Source organism: Pseudomyrmex gracilis, unplaced genomic scaffold (genome assembly GCF_002006095.1).
Source record: "Pseudomyrmex gracilis isolate BER0280 unplaced genomic scaffold, ASM200609v1 scaffold_35, whole genome shotgun sequence".
NCBI classification, from domain to species: domain Eukaryota; kingdom Metazoa; phylum Arthropoda; class Insecta; order Hymenoptera; family Formicidae; genus Pseudomyrmex; species Pseudomyrmex gracilis.
The window spans coordinates 19,843-42,116 of NW_018020619.1; the positions used below are offsets into that span (position 1 = coordinate 19,843).

At 37.4% G+C, this 22,274-nt stretch overlaps 1 protein-coding gene and 1 long non-coding RNA gene across 2 annotated transcripts in view; both read left to right on the forward strand.

The window, feature by feature from the left end:
• Positions 1–22,274, forward strand: part of LOC109852778 (neuronal acetylcholine receptor subunit alpha-7-like) — a gene marked incomplete at its 5' end in the record, with an annotated part of 49,066 nt that overhangs the window by 19,298 nt on the left and 7,494 nt on the right. Inside the window, 3 exons of the mRNA XM_020424259.1 lie at positions 1,709–1,818; positions 19,236–19,416; positions 21,023–21,098. Coding sequence (XP_020279848.1) covers positions 1,709–1,818; positions 19,236–19,416; positions 21,023–21,098 — 367 coding nt within the window. The remainder of the gene's footprint in view (positions 1–1,708; positions 1,819–19,235; positions 19,417–21,022; positions 21,099–22,274) is intronic.
• Positions 7,431–8,363, forward strand: LOC109852779. The gene is made up of 3 exons (XR_002250032.1): positions 7,431–7,518; positions 7,644–7,943; positions 8,040–8,363. It is a non-coding gene; the product is annotated as an uncharacterized LOC109852779 (long non-coding RNA).

The following is a 22,274-nucleotide window of genomic DNA, read 5'->3' on the forward strand; positions in this document are numbered from 1 at the left end:
CAATCGGACACAGCCCGAATCGGACACATCAAGCAACGGACACACGACAGTCTCAATCGGACATAGTATTGTATTAAAACAAGACTATTTTTTTTTTTTTTTTTTTTTTTTTATGTTCTTTTTGTGTTGTAAGCGTGTAGGCAGGAAGAGGGCTGCGTCCTTCCTCTGCACCTTTTCCTTCTCGCTTTGCATAGAAACCTATGTGGAACCTTGCTTCAGTTGTAGCTACGTTGCTTGTCAACGTACGCTCGCAGCGTACATAGTAATAGCGTACATTGACAAGCAACGTGGATAAACCTGAAGCAAGGTTCTACATAGGTTTCAACTTTTTACGCAAAGCGAAGGAGAGGTGCAGAGGAGAGGCTACGCTCCTCTCCTGCAGAAAGGCGAAGCCTACACTGCCTACACGCTTACAACACAAACAAAAAGTTTCAACTTGTGTCCGATTAATACTGTGTTCGATTGGAACTGTGTCCGATTGATTTTGTGCGCATCTGGGACTTACCCTAACTAATTGAGGCGAATATACAAGGCGAAAAAACCATTTGAGTCTGATACGCGCTTGCTATGTAAATAGTATTATTTGGAAATGCTATTGGGCGTCACGTGTTTCTTTTTTCTTGAAAAGAACTTTGACATGATCCGTCACGCGATCAAAATAATTTCTTCTCGGAAACGAAAAATAGATCCGGACACAAAAATACACGCGCAACGACCTGTTACGGCCAGATCGATTCTGTCTCTTTCATTTCCGCTTCGTCGAAGGAAGAGAGAAAGAATTACAGAGATTCGAAGAGTGAGGAATCCCCCGAACCACGTATACTACCAAGTTCCTAAATCGTTTTGGAGGAACCGCGTAAACTTGTAAGGGAGGTTGTTCGGAAAATGTGTTTTTTTGCGGAGAAAACTTTGGGAAGAATATTAACAAATACGTAACACGACATCATACCCAGTGACCGATTCAAATGCGTTTTCCGCTATATACTAAAGTGATCATCTGCATAATTAAGTTGCTAAAATATTAGCTAAACTTTGCATTGAAAAATGATGAATATTGGACCACCCATAAGAGTGAAGATTAACTTTTATTGGAAGCTTTTAACATTAACTTTCATAATGTATTCTTTTCTTGACGAACTATAAAAGCTACTAGACTCTTGTCAAAAGCTACGTCAAAATTACGTAGGGATAGTTTGAAAATCAAATAAAGTAATACGTAAATAAGAAAAATAATTCATTTGCGCACAAAGTGGGATGTTTGTAATAGCGTTTTGGGGGAAGCGTCTTGTGTGTACATAAGTAGTGGTGCAATAGCAAAAGGACAGGATTCGATTTGCAAAGTTTTTTGAACGAAAATTAATTTGATAGTCTGTAGTGTGCTTACGCGCAACGTAATTTAAAATATTTGTGCAAAAAAATAAAAGTTGCTAAGTATTTTGTGTTCAAAAGCGATCGATAGCGATAACATCATCTTGGAGTGAAAATAGCGAGAATGATTTGAACGTAAAAAAAATCTGAAGAGACGTACGCTAATGTCGATGATAATTGCGTAAAATGGTAGTTTTCAAGATTTTTCAACCAAAATTCATTCGATTCGGAGTTATTTCTAACTTTTAATATATTTGAGATAAAGTTTATAACATTTATTAATTGTAATTTTTGCAAAATATATTATTTAAATATTTTTATTTTGTTTTTTTAATTATAGGAATGGAACGATGTGAACATGAGATGGAATGCGTCGGATTACGGAGGCGTAAGAGATCTTAGAATACCGCCGCATCGACTGTGGAAACCTGATGTCCTTATGTACAACAGGTAATGTAAAACCGTATTTTTCTATATAGAAAATGATGTTTATTTGTTTTCATATCGTATATTAAAGTCTATTCTTAAAAAAAAGACAAAAGAATATTATTTTTAAAAATAAAGACGTATTTTTGAAACAAAACTTGGCTGCTTTATGTTTACGTTTTAAAAGACATCTGTGAAAACTATATATCATATAACATTATATTTTAAGATATATTAATAATTTAATAGTTTACATGTTTACATGCAACAATCAGAAACGAGGAAAATAAATAAAAAACAATATTTATATTTAACTCATTGAACAAATAACAAACAAAGTGATTAAGCGTTTCAATAATCTTATGCAAAATTGATTCTTGCATGTATTGGAATTTACTGCATGACCAGATTAAAATACTTTACTTACCTCGATATATTCTTTTACTTAAGGTAACGTCATGAAAATATACAAGCGTATAAAATATTTAATATAATTATTGCTTTTCAAAATTTTATGCAAAAAAGGTTTTTTTACGTATGACATAATTTTAAGCAAACATTTTGGAAAAAAGAAAAAGACACAGAGAGTCGGAGTAATTACTTGTGTATCTATTATATATCTCATGGTTTTTGTCTACGGTTTAATTAAAATTAAAATATTATCATAAATAAACAAACATACTCGCAAAAGCGGAGTATGCAATATATGAAACATTCTTTGAGTAAAAATACAGTCACAGCAAAATAAGTTAATGAGATATATACGTATAACTGTATTTTTATACAGAGAAGATTTTAAAATATTTTCCCGATTGTTTGAGATTTTGTTTATTTCTTATGATGAAATATTGTGATTGCAATACAGCACCATACAGTTGACACAAGTTTATATTTTAATACTCAATGAGAAAGATATATAAAGTTTATTGCGCAATCGCGATAATTACGACTCGGTAACACTTTATCAAATGATGTTTGCGGATGTTAAAAATTGTAGCGATAGCTTTATGTATTTTTTGTGTAACTTTTAATAAAGCATATTGTCAACACTGGCTATTGTTCGCGGAAATTCCGTATACGCTTACGCTGCTAATATGCCAAATCGCACGTATCGATTATGCGAGCGTGTTTCACATAGTTGCCCTTGCACGGCTGTAACCGCATAATATAATACTAAACTGCGGAGTCGGCTCTCTCGAAACAGTAATATATGATCGCGATGCGCCATGAAGCTAATCGATTAATCAGAGTGCAAAGTGATGTGTTTAAAACGTAACCCTTTAACTTACCGCGATGTGTGTTTTAAAATAATGCGATTATTGTGGGAAAAAATGAAAGATATCGTCGTTAAATTTCATTTTCAAGTCGAATAATATTTTGCTCTCGTTTGCGCAAGTTTGATTTATCAGAAAAACAAAAAAATGCTATAAAGCTCGCACGATATATTATCTGCGAGATACTTTCAACTCCGCGGTGTAGCAAGATAGCGCGTATCACAATTCTATTTATTTTTCAATAAAAGCGACGCCGTGGCGCGTACGTTAATTAGTTAAGTGTGAAGAAGTAGTCACGTAGCAACGTTATCATCGCTGCATCGTTTTTCATTATTTTGTATGCAATCTACCCGCGGGAACGGCGATATATAAGAGCGCAATGTGCGTGCATGCGTGAGAAAGTTTATAAACGCATCGTGCAACGTCCGTCACATAGTTTATGTGTTGCATCTACGTTAAACGCGCGGCCACATAATGTACTGCAGGTCATCGGGTCAGTTTACAAAGACAGCTCTTACACTCCGACTGAGTTGCAAATTAATCGATAAAACACGGTGTGTGTCGCTGAATTATTTTAGAGCGAGCCTAGATGTGTGTTTTCTCGCGGCGGTGCGACGCACAGATTTATTCACGCTGAAAATTATTTACCAGCTTGAGCAGAATTTTCGTTATTTAATTTTCTTATTTTTTGTACTCGCTCCACCTCCAGATAAAATAAAAAAAAAACTTTTATCACCAAAACAACTCGAAACAAAAAAAATAAACAGAGACAAAGCACGAAACATAATCCGCGTCACGTTGTGTTTAAAAAATTTTCGTTTAAAAATTGCACGCAGCTTACGGCGTCGCATACCATTTTTTTCGTAAATTCTTTAATTAACTCTGTCGCGAGAAAATAATACAATAACACGGGGAAAGACTCTACGAAAAAGACTCAATTTGCTAAAAGTGTTCGATACATATAAGTGTGTTCCGATGTGGAGAGATGCATTGCGCTCGCGTGATATATCGTCAGCTGTTGTAGCGTTGTCGAGTAGATGAACTCTTTTTATATACACGCCGAGGAGAATGTGTGTTTTGTCGGGCATGCACCCGGTCATAATCGGTCTCTAGCGCGTATGTAGACGCGGCGGCGCCTTTATGCGATGCATCCCCAACGACTACGTTATTATGTAGCACGAACCGCACAATATATAACGCGCCTCCTCCGGAAGGGGGGTCAGTCGCAAAGATGGTGCCGCACACCTAAGGACTGATCGATCACTTATACCTGCTTTGTCGCTTCGTCACGGCGTAATTCTCTCGTGTTCCACTTTTCATCCAGGTCTGTGCGTCTCCACGTGCACACACTGCCGAGGCGTTTTCCATCGCGCAATTATATTTTGTTATACATAATATAAAAAAAAGAGTATTATCTCAGATCGATCGCTGCCACTGCTTCCATTGCAAAATCAAAATCTGTAAGCGATATCGAAATAATGAAACTTGAAAAATTATACGTAGTGCGTATAATTTTATTAATTTCCATAACATGGATGGAAAAAAAACAAACAAAATGATTTATAAAATTTAAATATTTTATTTACTTTTTTAATTCGTTAATAAATTTGCGAGGCCTACGTGTACCGTGTGCAACAGACTGAATAGCTTATGAACCAATGGAAGAAAGGTGTAAAAAACACTTTCGCATTTTTGTTTACGACGATAAGTATACACATCGCGTTGTGTAGTTTAAACGCGAATTTTACTTGCGAGATGCAGTAAAACGGTTTATGGTTCGACGTTACATCGAGTCTCTCGTTAAAGAAACGCTTATATCACGCACGGAACATTCACCGTTGCTACCCCGGGATAATTGATTATTATTCGACGAAGGCACAAGAACCCGGGCTTATCCGAGCTGACGTTCGAATGATTCATTCGGGATGATAATCATGAATGCTACCGCGTAAAATTCGTTTAGAGCTATTCGTAGAATAGGTGCATTGGGTAAAGTAGAGCGCTGGGCCAACTGGGTCACGCGCATTAAAAACAAAGCCACCGCCACCATTTAAAGGGAATCAGGGAAAGTATCTCCGCCCAGCGGTAATACATTGTCGGAAAACGCTTGCGGCCACGCTATTGTCTTTAAGTAGGTAATGCATCGGGTGTCCGCCGCCGTCGTCGTATTTGTCGAATTAAAACTTCGTCTTGCGATGTGCATTAGCAGAAACGAATGGCCGGCGAACTTGCCGGCGAAGTGAACCGCTTAATGGACCGCTCTCCGCTCGGTTGCCAAGCAAGAACTTCGCTCGCCGATTTTGCGACTTTGATCGCGCGACTTTAACGTTTTTGTCCACTTTATCTTACGATGTGAAACAAATTCAGTGGCATGAGTACTTGAGTGAGTGTTTTCTGACAGTCAACATTCTATATCACAGAAATCTATACACTTTTGAAATAAAAAAATCTCTCTCTCTCTCTCTCTCTCTCTCTCTCTGTGTGTGTGTGTGTGTTGTTGCTGTATATATCTATTAAACGAGATTTTTAACAATATTATAAAACATTTGGATACGCATGGAGAGTCAAGTGTCACGGTTCCAGAGCAAATATCTCCAAGTCGCTCTCGCGGGACACCCAGTATATCCCAGAGGCAGTGTATCAAAAACTGTTCGTATCCATACTTTTTCGCATTCAGTTCACGTTCTACGCTTCATTTATTCATTCGTGCACTTCTGCGCTCATGGGCCATTTCGCTCTTTTCCAACTCTCTATTTATTCTGTTTGACTTTGTTAACGATGACCTCGACCAATACCATCACATGTTAACCATTTGTTAAGTATTATATCGTTCACATAAAAGAATCGACTATAAAAAAGAAGTTTGTGAAGTTTTGAAGTTTTGTGTTTTTTTATTTCATTTTAGAAAGTAGTTGTATATGCCTAGATTTTGCCGATTCTTGGCTGTGCCAATATTGGACTAAACGTAAGGTCGCTTCAACAATCTTGACAATTCCCGCGTGGGTTATTATCTGACGGAGGCGTGCAATTTAATATTGATGAAAGCAGGAAAACTTAGCACAGGGCTAACAGCTTGTGATGTTCTTACAATTTCTTGAAATCTTATGATCGAGGATTGACTGCTGCTCGATATTACGCTTCTTATTCGTTCGTCAATCTGTCACCTCGGCAATTTTTCATGGATTGTCACCGGTGACCGATAGCGTTTTGTGGCACGATAAACGGATGAGCAAGAGCGCACGCAATGATTTTTTTTTTTTTTTTTTCGGAAAATTGCCGGGAACGCGCATCAAAAACGACGATCCTCTGAATTTTCAGATATGCAACGTAGAAAAATATAACGGATTGCTCGGTCGCGTATCAACAGTGATAAATATGCGTGTTTATTTTCCGGGAAAAAGTTTATCAATATCTCAAAAGTGGATTTCCATAATGCGAAATGTGATTTTAGAGGCGATGGCTTTTTGTGACTACCTTTGAAGAAGTGAAGAGGAAAGAAGAAAGAGAATAATTACTCGCGATACTAGCAAAAGAAAATCTCTGAAAAAATATTTGTGTACAAATGAGATGTACCAAGATAAAGTGATTTTCACAAAGATGAAACAAAACACGGATCGCACTGACGTTAATAGAAATGTATTTGTTTACACGTTGTAAACTACGCTTGAACAACGTTTTAAAATTGAGTTTTTCTTGTGCAAACATATTTTGCAAGTCGACGTTTTCATATAAACCGCTACGCGAAAGTCACGTTGATGCGTGAGAATTTTCGCTGTGTATGCCGCGCGATGAGTTTTCGAAAAGTCATAGTCGCATCAGTGCGCGCAAATATTCATACATTTAATAAAAACAAAGATTATGCAAGAAAGAATGAAAATGATGAAACTAGACACATAACTCTTCTACAGCGACTGACGTCGCTCGAATAATTTCATTTTTGCTCGACAAACACGCTCAAACAGATCGACGTTTTGCGTGCGATGATTTATTTCGCCATTTTGTTCAAAGTGCGATCTACAAGAAATATATATTCCATCTAGAGTATATTGTGTATATATATATATATATATATATATATATATATATATATATATATAACGCTTCGCGTAAAATCCACGTACTTTATGCGCTCTCACGTGAGATCAAAGGAAAAGCGAATAGTTTAGCAGACATATTACTTCCCATGCGATCGCGCGCGTCGTGAATTAATGTTTTAGGCGAACGTATATACGCGCTCCTGTTTCCGCACTATACGTTGATGACTTCGGTGCGCATGAACTTGGCCGAAAGCGCCACGTATCTCGCGAATTTAGCTGCAAATGCAAATCACTACTCGTGTTAACCACGAGAAAACGTGACGCTCGTGGCGTTATTTCTACATAATCAAAGGAAAATTGCGTTATAAATACGACATGTAATCACGTGCACACATTGAAAACATTTACAATACGTATGTACATTTACATACATATATTTACAACACAGTGCAAAAAAAAATATTAGCATGTATCGCATTTTGTAAGAATCTTCGCAGAGGAATTGGGCGTAACTCGCAATAGGACGTCTGGTTTTTAGTGCGCTTAAAAGAAATCTTGTCCTTCATAAGTGGAATCGAACTGTGCTGTCGGCTGGCGATAAAAAAGCGCCCGTTTTGTTGTTCAGAAGACCACCGAGAGGAACGTTTGTTCTTTTCCGGCTCCGACACGTCGTAAGATACTCGAAGACGAGCAAGTCTTCTTCATAGAAATTTTATGACCCCTGCGCCACCGGCCATCTGTTCCTGCCACGGTCGTCTGCTTTGCTAGATGCTCCTGTTTTCCTTACAATCGGAAAAACGGGGAAAGAAAAATATTTGCGATATTATTCTTCGACGCGGTACGATCGATTTTAAATAAAATATACATGTATACGATAAGTGAATAACTTAATGGATCTCTTTATATATGGATCTCTTGCTATTTGTAAGAATAGCAAGAACGCGTTTTTGATAGGACGCGGAAGAGCGAGCTAATGGAATATCGGCTGGCGTTTCTCGAGTGCGAAGGTGCATGCGAAAAAGCAATTTTCGGCCGTTTTCCGGAATGGGAGTAAGCCGTGATGAGACTGATTCGGATCTAGTCAGAGCGGTGGAACAAACGATCCTAAGTATGTTAAGCGCATTTCAATACGATACCGGGATCGTCAGTAATCGAATCTTCTGTTCGTTTAAGCGATTTTCCGCCTTCCGCCGCATTCGCATCCTCGCGCAATTAGATATGTTAAGCGTCGCAAAATTATCTCTCTGCGATCTAGGGAATAACGTGCGTAAATGTCGCGAATGTCGAAAAAAATAGTGCGATTTGTTTTTTAATTATATAAATATATTATAAATATGTTACTAACACAGAGATTATACGTACGCGCGTTTATTTTATTTTGCGCATATAAAGTATGATGTTTATTTGTTATGTTTATAATGAGAAGCTGATAGGATTAATGGCAGGTCAATATTGGCAATTCGGTTAATAGAATAAATTGAATGAGCAACTACATCGATTCGTCGCATACAGTCGATCATCAGTGACCCGCGTCCGCTAAAAGACAACCGCACAGACAACCGCTGGGGGGTTGCAAACGAGCCACGAGATCGTCTGCAATTTTAGGGCATCCTCACAGACACAGGCGGTAAGAGGAACGAGAAGGATGTTATGCAGGCGCATATAAAGGAGATATTTCGATTAATATGGCATAAATATCATTTACCCGAGGAAGGACGAGGAAATGAGGATATGCGAGCGAGTTCGAGAAAGAGAGACACAGATAGACGTATCGAGGAGAGATAGGGAAGTTAACAAGGGATGAAGGGAGACGGCGACGCTTCGCGCCGTTTACTGCATGACAAAATGAGTTTACATTGGCCGCGAAGGGATGGCAGGGGTCCGTATAGTAGGGCACATACGTGTGTGGTGGGGAAGCTCGCTGAAGAACGAGGCCGCAAAAGGGGAAGAGGGGTGTTCGACTGCATAGGCGACTTGGAACGGCGCCAAAGGCAATATGCATTAGCCATCGCGTATTTTGAAATTCAAGCCAAAGCAGATTAAACTCCATGCCGATCCTCTGTCCGCCCCGTCAACCGTTCTTCACCCGCCATTCTTTCCCTCGCTTCACCCTTTCGTTACCCCTCTGTCCACCCTGTTCCGACCACTCGTGTCGTGTTTGCCGATACATAATGAATGTCGATCTGTCGACATGCTTGAGCTTTTATGGTATTTCGATCGACAAACGCACGTTTGGAATGCGGCCGCTTGGATGAGGATAATGCGCGTAAATTTTAACAGAGCGCAGTGAGCTTGATCGAAAAATAGAATAATTTTTTTCTGACAGTTAATATTATACAGATAAATTTTGCAACATAGCTTTATTTATTTACAATCTTTTATATTTATTTATTGATTTATTTATTTGCAGTCGCTCAAAATAATCGTCATTCCAATTAATGCATTTCTTTATTCAAATAAATCATATCATTAAAAATTTGTTGCCACTTTTCTTTTGATCTGCGCATGTTTGGTTTTTTATGCTGCTGCAAGCTTTTCATTGCTTGTAAATTTTTATCCTCTTAATTTGTTACGCTTTAATCTGACGTCGTAAGACCGAATTTCATCCTGTTACGAAATTACTTAGATATCTCAGAGCTCTCTATCTTTCAACATTTTCTTTGGTATCAATTCATCCTACGTGCTTTTTGGTCCTCTTTGAGTATAAGCTGGAAACTCAAAGTGATACAAATTTTCCCAACATTCAAATTTTCACAAAGAATTTTGCAAACATTTATTCGCCAAGGCTGAACTAGCTGTACGGAATGGAGCTGTACGGACTGACTCTGTTACAAAATGCGATTTTATTAGGGGAGAACAAAATCACGGCACTTAGCGGAGAGTCGGATCAATCAGCTCAATTACAAGAATTTTAAATACTAATATATATTAATATGTATTAAATATATATTAATTATATATCTTAGTATTACGTGAAGAACGCTATGTATATGTGTCTGTCATTTAAACATTTATGCACGAGAGATGTAGATACTTGTTAGTTCCTGACCGAGGAATAATAGACTTCATTAATGCAGACACTCCATGACTTCCCTCCAAGATTAACTCTTCCTTATCCTGTTCCTTAATGAATATCGCACAATTATTCAATCTGGAAGTCTTTCTTAATTAAGTTGAAAGTCTTCTTAGTTCAAGTCTTTTCCGAGAATTTAGTGGATTACAAATATCGGTTTTTACCACTTAGCAAACAAGAGAAAAAAAATACACAATAAAATGGCAAGGAGAGAGTAAAAGAATTCTGTTTTATTCGCTATTATATGAATTCTTTATTTGTAGTCGATGAGACAAATAGTCCGTTGCGCCCATAGCGCAAATCACTCTCGCGAATGCGATTGTCCACAACAGAGAATTACCAAGATCCGCGGTTGAACCGACGAGCATACCCATGTCGTCTTTTATGATATTTGAATCATCTGAACCCGCCGAACTGTGGTTATCTGTCCGCATAAAGCCAAGGGCTTGGTTACGGTTGCTCTGCCAACAGCCGATTATGCAATCCAAATCAATTTGCTGAAACGTAATAGTTGCATTTCGAACAATTAGCGCTGCTAACCACGCTGTTCCTGTCTTCCGTAACGTTACATACAACGTGATCTTTAGCTAAATCTTTATAAAGCTAAATACGGTTACGCCATATTATACATCTTTAATAATCGATTTTCATTGCATTTCATTTTCTTTGGTGTGTGTAGAATATCGCTTTAACGTATTGCAACGAAAATAGATGAAATGTTTACATATACAAATCGGGAAATGTATCAACAAAATTAAATTAAAGTAACGCTCACACGATATATATTTGAGCAACGAGATATTTATAAATCTGTATTCATGCATGCGCGATGTGTTGAATTAACGCATTCATGATGTACGTATGTTAACGTCATACTAACTTCCTATTTCACATCAGGATAGTTGGCGTCCTTCGCTTCTCTGCTTGTTTGTGCGCCAGTTCATCATGTTGCTGCAGTAGTTCCTTTGATATTTATGATGCATGTAAGCGTATTATGAAAGCATCAAAAGAAGTTACACGCCGTAATGGTACATTACAATACATCAGCGTATATCGATGGCGAAGGTGTTAAAACAAGTTATTTTGCCTATCAAAAGCGATCGATCACTCGTCCGACGAGCTTTTCTCAATTCGATTATCATCAGCAATCGCGCGTCTTCCGCGTTCAAATTGTCGAACGGGCAGAACTAACTTGATGCGCGTCTGTTCGTAGCTTATATATATATATATATATATGCGTTTGTTAGTTATTGGGATCTAAATCAGTACGGCTGTGCCGCTTAACTGGGCAGTAATTACGCATCGGAACGGATCGCGGACTTCAGCAGAATAGCGGATGATATATCGGTGGCGCGGCTCGTGCCGGAAAGTTCGATTCGCCAGTATGCAATTCCGAGAGCGCAACTGTTACTCTCTTCTTCCTCTTTCCCGCTACACTTTGCACTCTCTGTTTCTCACAAAACCCATTCACCCCTCACGTTTCCATCCGACGAAGATTAAGTGGTTTTCGGACTTAGCGAACAGCACAGCGGCGATATTGTGGATATCAGCGAGCAGCTGAAAGTCATTCTGCGAGCGAGATGGATATATGATGCGCGATAAATTATGGGGCGCGAATGACAGCGGAGTCGATGCAAGGTAGATCTTGTTGTGTGTACATGGTACGATCTTTACATCGCTCGCGGTCAGAGGTTGCCTATTATTATGATTATTGCGCAAATGTTAGTAATTTCTAAAAGTTTTGCAGTTGATTAAAATCCAAATGCTATTTGAAAAAAAGTGAAACACACTGTAAAAATATATAAGTACTTATATATAACATTACTGAAAAAATTGCTCAATAATATCTCATACATTTTAACAATTTAAATAATAAATTGCTATTTAAAAAAAAAGATGTGAAACACATTGTAAAAACATATAGATGGTTATGTATAACATTATTGAAGAAATCGATCAATATTTCATACATTTTAATAATTTGAATAATAAATTGGCCTTCAAAGGAGATTGGTCGCTTCAAAGTTATGTATATATGAGTGACATATAAGTCATCTTATTTTTTTTAGCTCTGTACTCAAACTGATTTATACATCGTTGGCTTTGGTCGTTCTGCAACATCGTGTATTGCGCACTGAGAAAAGTGGGTCGTAACAAAGAGCTTGGTGAAAATCGATGTTTTTTCGCAAGTGGGTTAAACGTTTGTACTTCGTGCTTCATTATTAGAGACTATTAGCGGTTCACGTAAGCAATTAAACGCAGGAGTGTTTAATTTCTTAAATGAACGATATGCGTTCAGAATTGCATGTTTCCCGACGATACGCGTTACTCGCAATATGTGCATTAATTGCACCTTTTTGTCGCGAACGTAACTGCAATGTGGAACCAGCATCAAAATTGATTAGTCGTCGAATACGATGCGTTCAAAATTACATTTTACATACGCCACGTTTGAGTTCATTTCTCTGTTACTAGTAGTAGTACTACATATTTATATAACGTATAATTAAAAATATTGGCATAAAAATATCAAGCACGAGTGAAAAATTGACGTTTCTATCAATGTCGTTATTAGTCGTATAAAAAACAGAATATCATTCGCAGTGGACAATTTGGTTTCCAATAACGGGACAGAAATTGGCAGTTGTGGCAATTACAAGATATTGAAAACAGACTGTTTCCATAGTACAGTCAGTACTATTTCTAGTATAGACAAGAGCTACTCTGTGGCAATTTATTGAGAAATGTGATTGCCTATCCACCAGGTTTGGCTTTGGTTAACCTTTTGCGGTCTTAGTTCTTTGCGGATTATATCTGACAATAATAACAGACAGTTTGGTACGTGTATTGTCACTTTTTGTTGTTGCATTTTGATTGTTAACAAAAGTGTGTGCCGTATTAGATTATATAGAGACTTCGTACTTAGAAGATAGTCGTTTTATACAGCAGTTTAACATTCTCTAGTATTTCTTGGAAACTTCTCACGATGATGTAACTATATTAATGATCATTGCGTATTTTGTGTCATAGTTCGTAGCGACCAGAATTAAACTTTGCGGGAGTGTTTAAAGTTTACAGCGCGGTTCTGAAAGCATCCGCTTAGATCCCGTTTTAGATTAAATGGCTCTTGTATCATGCAAAACTATGCGCCATCAAACGCATGCCTCTTTTACTTACGCTACTCTTATTTTATATCGGAGGATACTGAACCTTCAGCAGAGCGCGAATAATTCAGCTTATACGTTGAAGTCATTATTCACGGTTGAAACGTTGCGGAAATCTCAGTTATACGAAATGATCTCGCAAACATCTCCGCGAACTGTCTCGAGGAGCAGCAAGGCTTTGCCAAATGCTGGAGCGATAACGGGATTACATCGCGAAAAGAGATAACGTCTCGCGAGTAAGTCTCAGATCGACAATGGCGACTTCGCCGCCGCCGGCAGACGAAACGGCAATTTTACTTCGGAGCGCGCGCCCCCATCGTGTAATTGCCGCAATTTTGATTTAATTGTTATAGCGGATAAACAAACCACTCGCGAAAACACGAGGATTAATGAAGTACGGCGAAAGCGTAATGAAACGTTCGCTGAACGCCAACTCGAGAAAACAGAATTCTCTCGCGCAACTCGCCGTGTAGTATTTCATTTGTTTGAGAAACCATAAATTTTCTCTATTGTAATTCCTTATAATTAGTATCTACACACACATATTACACGTATTATACATATATTGGTAAATATAAAGTAATAACTAAAATATTGTAGCAACGTCGTTTTAAATAAAAATGTTTGACTCATAAATTGATCATAAATAATAATTTATTGAAGTTCTCTGCCTAATTTTTAAGCTATATATATATATTACAGGTATATATAACATATAATGATAAAACATTGAAACTGTAACTAACGATTGCTGAAGTAGAGCTAGAATTTAATTTTAATGGTTTAGTTATCTCTTTACAGTCTTTAGTTTTTTTGTGGACTTATTCACAACAGAGAAGTAGTAACATTCTGTTGAAAAATCAAAGCTTTGCAACACCGATAAACGTGCAGTGTTCCATGCAGAAAGATTGATTGCATGTAGGTGAGTGAAACGCTTGCATTGCGGAATCAATATGCTTGCTCTTAGTTTTTTACCCTATATACTATTTATTGCGCTCTTGTTTGCCATATTTGCTACCGTATGCGAGTTAAACGAACGGATACGCGCTCAAAGGAACGCGCGGCCAATTTTTCTGTCTCTCAACACTTTCCGAGGACGACGCTTTTGTGCGGAAACCAAAGTAGTAAAACTGCGCACTACGCAATCTGGTATGACGCCAGAAAAACAGGAAAAAAAATTATGTTAGCAGTAATTTGCGTGACACTACTGTTTGCAAACATAACGATGGGTCTTTTTCAAAGTTTCATGACAATGTGTATCGATTGCTCAATTGAGTTGATTGAGCTTAACCAAATAAAATGCCCGTATCATTTTTCGAACAAAGTGACAGAGAATTGTCTTAGGATGTTTATATAGCAAATCTTTTTATTGTTATATGTTAAAATATGACAAGAAAGAGAGAAAAAAGCATTAAGGAGATCCTAAAATGAGTTTTATGCACACTAATCTTTTTTGCCTACACACATTAATAAATCCTTTCTTACAATTGAAGTATATACAATAAGAAATCCGGGAAGTCCAAATTTATATAACAAAATTATTTTAAATTTAAAAAATGTTTTACAAATTTTACTTTTTTCTCACCCCCCCTCCCCCCTTAAAAAAAAAGATTAGTGTGCACAAAAAACACAGTTTTGTCGATAAAACAGATCCACTTTTAGGATCCCTTTAAGAATATTTACATTGTAGGATATTTATCCGTGGACAAAAGATTATGACGATGGGATCTGAATAAGATGTACGCGTTTCCTACGTACGCTGACTTGCGCGATTCATTCGGACAACAAAAACGAAATGAAAGGCAAAACACACAGTTCGTTAAGGATGACGATGGGTGTGGCGCTGGGGTGTACCGCGCGAGATAGTTTTGGGGGTATAGTGAGCACGAGGTGGTACAGAGGATGGATTCGAAAAGAATGAAATAACGGATTGGGTTGCAGCCAACTGGCCCTGTTCCAACCAATCCTTAGTCGCTCGGATACGACCGGGAGTGTATTATATATACTATTCAGCCGTCTTATATTCGCGGAATCGCTCCGATGCATCCCATTCAAAATCATATTTCTTCGTGAAGTCGCCCTCATCAAAAATCCAAAGAAGGAGGTATAAGGCGTGCAGAGTGGAGCGATTTGATCTCGGTATAGCTTTCTAGTGTGACGTTTTACAAATAAACTTTTGTATATAGAAATAAAATCCGTCCCGTAACATTAGATGCGACACTTCTATATGTAAAATTTCTATGTAGTACTTCTACATGGAAAAGTTTTGATAGTTCGTAAATTGATTTTACGCGATCATTTATAAAGTCTGAGAGTTTTCTACGAATTTAGATTGTGACTCAAATCTAGAATGCAATACTTGTGCATCGAGTCGACATCTGCAATATGAATATGACGTTCGTAATCGCACATTTGAACCGTTGTGTTAAACGTCTGAGCAATTTTCATTCACGATTACGATTCCCTCTCATGCGGCCGCTCTCTCTGAGGAGCGATTAGTAGAGAATAGTAAGAATGAAGAATGATTGTAACGTATATATGGGTGAATCGATTTGTAAGAACCTCGTGACTGTTTCATTAAGAATTCCGGAACGGTGCTCGAAACGTTGCATTCGCGATAACGGGTTCATTCTTACGATAAGTAATATGGTGCACGTGAGAGTATTCAGTGAACTAAATGCAGAGGAACGAACTTTGGCGAGAGATGATATCATTATGAAAAATCATTAATCTTTGAACGATAGGATTGGATTGAGAGCCTGAGAAAATCACCAGCGATTTTTTCTATGCGTACATGTCGTTGCGACAGTAGTCTTTTTTAATAAAACGGAAACGTTTCAGATCTTCTTTTGGTTGGCAAAACAACTCAAACAGTAATTCGTTGTATAATCTATTCACATGTAATTACTTTTACTCTTTGAAACAAGAGCCTGGAGAAGCCATCGACAATGTAGCTTTGATTCTCACGCATCGTTTATTTCATATAGAATATTGCAGGAACCGAAATTATCTTGCGTGTATTTTTGTCAAATTACGTTCTCGAATATTTAACGGTTGAGAATTTTCACAATACGAGATTGTATATTTGTGCGACCGTTTTATTGATAAATATGTTATTGATAAATATGTTTCTCGATTTTTTTCTACTCAATGTATGTTGACGTCGAATTCGAACAATGAAACAACGATTAACGATTAAAGACATAATGCTGAGAAAAAACAAAAGGTCCGTCGATGAGGGAAGACGAACAGATTACGCGCTCCGAAACGGACTGAGTATCGCTAACACAAATAAGTTTTTATATTTAATTAATTAAACTGAGAAAATTTTAATAAATAATTTTTTTAATATAACTAAATAAATCCGAATCCGAAAGGATCCTACAATATATATATACATATATGTATATGTATATATGTACATAAAATATTGTAAATATTGATTTGTAATTATTACTTACGATTGAGGAACTACATATATTTAAGTATTTTTACATTTTACAATATTTATAAATGTTAAAATAATATAATATATAACTTACACATTTGAAACTGATATAAATCTCATAAAAAATATGTTTTTAATATGTGTACATAAAAATATATAATACATATAATACGAAGTTTATATTACATAAGCATTTTATATGAGATAATGTAAAAAGGAAGACGCAACGTGCAAACTATACGCGCTGTGTAATGCTAAAAGACTCGATATATATAGTCACAAGAATTCCGCAAGCGAGCTTTTCTTGCACCGTTCTTGTTATCATACAAGGCACGCATTTGATGTAGAACACTATTTTGCAGAATTTTGTAGTAACGCGGTTGGAGCGCGCGTTGACCTCTTCCATCAACATTTTCTCGTCAATGTGAGCTTGTGTATGCTTGATTAAATAAATGAAGAAACGAAATATACAACGTGTTCTGTTGAAAATCTACTATATACAGCTCAGTAGAAATTGTTGTACCACTGAAAATAAAAGACTGAATTGTACTTGATCTAATTCTTTTTGGTGTGGACCAAACCACAATCTGTAGTATGAAGTAATTGTACATTAGATATTCGTCCAATTTTATAATTATTATATGATTATATTATATAATTGTTTAAACGTTATTACCACATTGAAAAACTTTCCAGTACAAGAATATATATTCAATAAAGCTTTAATTAGGAGCTGATGTACGCTAAACACGGTCTTAAGATTTCTTTTACTATTTTAAGATTGACTTAAATACGCTTGAATAGACAGCTGTTCCACGTGCAACTTTTTATGTGGTAAATTTCTTACTTGCATTATTAAGCGGAAAGCTATCATGGAAAGTCATTAAGGAATTTAAAACTTCCAACTAACTCTAAGTCGGACGAGTAATCAAGGCGTGGGTGAAGCGATATACGATAAAAAAGAATTTAAGTAAGCTATTTTATCTCGAAGATCAGAATGTATGTGTCTTGTTATTGTGTAATCGCTTTTTTCAGATCTCGCGGTGGCCAAGAGAAAACTTTCAAAAAACAGAAAATCATTGAAAAGATGTGCTTAGATAACTAATTTGAAAAAAGAATCTGTCAATTCGTCACGAAAATACATTCTAAATATTAAAATTGAGTAAAGCTATGTGTTTCTAGTAGTTTTATGAAAAAAAACTCAATTTCTCTTAACTTACGTGCAAATTGTATTTATCTTTCTACATTCCTTGTTTAAATATCCGTCATGTTAGAGCTGCGTTGAACAGAGTGTTGAACGTCTTCCCTCAAACGAGTCTGGGGAGAAGTTACAAAAATAAGTGTCGCGTCAATTGGCGTCAAGATATATGTGAAAAGTTGAAGCGTTTGTTCTGCTTGTTATAACGCAAATGGAACGGAATCGAGGGAATATAGAAAATACAGGACGTCAAAGGCCTGAGGTAGACACTCATCCATAATTAGCTTCTCCTAGTCTATTCGAGTCTACTTTAACGCTTCGGCACCTGGGAGTTAATTCCTGCGTTGCTGTAAGTTGCGACATAAACTTAAGATAGCACAAGAAAAGTAAGGATGGGTAATGCAGTCGGTAAGCGTTTTGAAAAAAGAAGACTTTTATGAAAAGAACTTTTTTATTATTCATAGATAGAAGTTAGTAACATTTACATTTGTATCTTTCTATTTGTTGTTATATTTGACAACCAATCTAAACCTCTTCTATATTTTGCGTGCAACAGTACTGACATTCGTTTTATAAATTAGAATTATATCGCTGTTTGTTAGGTACGGCATTGTTCTGTTTTATGTGAAAATGGGGTGAATTAACAAACTATTTTATTAACTGCGTCATATAGTGATTATAAAACAGTAGGCAGTCGCTCATCTTCTCGGAAAGCAGGCATTGGGGACAACCGAATTATCTCTAAATTATTGCAGGGAAGGGATAAACCGACGGGTTTACTTTGGGGATATCAGCGAGCTGGTACTAGGTTCTGTGCCCACGTGTTGTGTAATATTGTTCAGTCTCCTGAGTAAAGAAAGATGGAAGTCCCACACGTGTCTCCCGAAACATTTCAATCACGGAAACTGTCCGTTATAAGAGAACCAAATGAACAAACAAACATATAAATTGCATGCGAATTTAATTTCACTAATCAAATAAATTGCGGATAAAATTACATGAGTGACGAGAAAGATTTTTATTCGAGAGAAAAACCTCATATTTTATTCATATTTTTAAGAAAAATGCGAAGAAGATATAAAAAGATGATATTCACATATATAAAAAAGAAACGTTTAAAGTTTTATGCGGCAATTTTTTAGATTCAGGTTTTACAACGTGTCGAATACATCAGGTTATAGGACGCAATCAGCTTGCAGTATTACGCCGTCAAAAGGTTAACCCGAATGATTGTTCGTTCGTTACAGCGCCGACGAGGGCTTCGACGGCACTTATCCGACGAACGTCGTCGTAAAGAACAATGGGACTTGCTTGTACGTGCCGCCCGGTATATTCAAGAGCACTTGCAAGATAGACATTACCTGGTTTCCCTTTGACGATCAGCGTTGCGAGATGAAATTCGGCTCCTGGACATACGACGGTTTTCAGGTGAGCACAGGGGATAGGCATTACCGGAATTGGGTCAACCAATTGTCATTTTCCCGATCGGTCTCGATATGTTCGCTTTTACGCCTGGCACAGACGTCGAACTTACAAATTTTCCAATCTGTCGAAAGCACGTCGGTACGTCTCGAGATGCGGAAATAATTTAAACCGGCGCGGTGTCGAGGAGTTTGATTAGAACCTGAGAACGGATAGAGGAGAGAGTATCTGGAAAAAGAAAAAAAGAGATAGAGGAGAGAATCTTCACTGTTTGACGAGATGTGAGATTCGTTCGTTTCGTGAGCTTCCGAAAAAAGAGAGCGAACTTTGAGTAAACTCTTCCGGTCGCGTAACAACAGCGCCGCTTTTTCGTCAGCTCCGTTGAAAAGTAGCTTTCTCGGGATTGCGTCCGTTTGTCTGAACGATACTTATTGGTTATTCGCTCGGAAAATAAAAGTCTGTCGCGATTTTATGCAGGAAAATAAATATGTAAAATAATGTGATCAATATAATATACACAATATATGAATATAACTTTCCGTTTTAATATTTAATTCATCATTATTGATGATTATTTCAATAATATTTATATCACACATTGTATATAAATAATCAATAAACTATTCTGTGATCGTCAATTAATGATTTTGAAACATTTGTGCGACACGATATTGCCTAATTACTGAAACAATCATTTTCGCAGCGCAACGGTAAAAATTTTACATCTCAATGTCATATAACGCATCGGCTGCAATTTGCGCAGATCTATTTAGTGCCCAAACGTGCATTTCCGCCGTGCGAGCAATGTACCCGTCGAGGCTTCAATTGTGGAGCGTGCAACTTCGGAATAATTAAAATTGAGGATGCGAATTACACAGTGCCAGGCAATTCGAGAACGCTCGAGGGTTCATTAAGGAGGACAATAAGCAGAGAACGAAATGGAAACGCGGGACGCAAGGCGCGAGTACGACAAAGGGAATGCGCCACGATTTTCTCCGAGTCCGGTTCGATCCGTTGAATACAAACGAGATGCAAAACAGACTTTTTGGTTTGATCGGCCATTTTCACTTAACAATTCGCTCGCAGATATTAATTCGTCGTGGGTTTGAACGTTGAAATTGGCGCGAAAAAATTTTGCATCGATATTCAAACGCGCAGAAATTGCGGCAGATTTGCGAGTGAAAGAGAGCCTCATATTGGCCTGTGTAAATATGCATGAATTCGCATGAGAAGCATCCAACAGCGCTATATGAAGTCGATAAACTAACAGAGACAGCACAAAGGAAAAACAAAATTTAAGAAAGAGAGATGTTCTAAATTGTACAAATTAATTCATGTGTCACATACAGAAGCGTCGCAAGGTGACGTGCGCTTTATATATATATTATATATAAGAAATGCTTATATATATAAGAAACGCTTGCGGAATATATATATATATTCCGGAATATATATATATTTCGCAAGCGTTTCTTCGAGCAAGACGACACGACCTGTATCTTTGCCACACCCGGTAGAACAGATTTTCTCCCGTCGCTCCCAAAACAGTCGTCTTGCACGCGGCGCGGTCGCAATAACTTACCTCTAATCGAGTGTCATAAATTGTCGACAGTTGGATCTGCAGCTGCAGGACGAGTCCGGGGGTGACATCAGCAGTTTCATCACTAACGGCGAGTGGGATCTATTGGGTGAGTTTTTACAGTCCTTATCGGGGACTGCTGCCATGCTCGGATAAAGCTCTCCGTGCCGAAAGTGATTCCCCGGCCGATTAGCAATTCTAAAGTCTTGCACGGGCTACGGATGGATGATCAATCGTTTCGCAAATCGGAAACGGTATTGATCTTTCACTTTGTCCTCGTCAAAATCGCCTGCATCTGGGTCACGCGAGACGTCGCAAGCGCACGTCCAAAGTTTAGTGTTTTCTACAGCGAACACGTCGGATGATCGGTAAAGTGTCGCGAGCGAGATTGCAGCAAAGCGTCTCACTTGATTCGAAAAGCGAATGATAGTCCATCACAGTCACTGAATAATCGCGCGGAAATCTGCTGAACGATTGGAAGCGATCTCGCGCGCGCGTTACATTGAACATCCATCTCGCATTCTTCAGAATAAGGATTTGTTTTGCATGTTGTATGCATGTATGTAGATATATGCGATGCGCGAATAGCGAATCTCTGTTTACGCGAAATTTACTCAGATCTACAAGATTGCAAAATAAAACACGAGATGTATACATACAGATAAATACAATAATATATAAATAAATATAATTTATACATATATATATATACGTATAAATTATATTCTACAAAATAATTACTGACATTGTGTAATATTTATTTTGGTATATATTTATCGCGAACGTCTTTATCGTTCAATAATGTAATGTTTTGAAAATAAACACATATAATATCCGATAGTGGAATTGCGGTGCAACAGAGTACGGAAATATCCGGTCTGTATATATCACGAAAAAAACATCGTAATAATGATATATTGTTCTATTACGTGTAATTCTTTCTCTCTCGCCGTTGGTGTATTCACTGCTATAAGTGAACTCACAAGAAATACACGTAGCGTTTTTATTGTTACTCCAATAACAAGCGAGAACAGAAACATCCGCATATCTCGCGTATTTCTCGAAAAATTGTGCGATGCATTACGCGTGGGAATAACGTAGGTCGATGTGCACGTGTAATGTATGTGCCGCGGTTATGAGACTCGCGGTAGAAATGTATCTTAAGTAACTGCAGCTGCAACCGAGTGCACCAGTTTGTGGATACTCGGAGGAATAACATATAAGATAGAATCGTTCGGTTTTCTTTGTCCCGTTGCAAGGGATAATTCAGGAAAGAGAGTAAAGG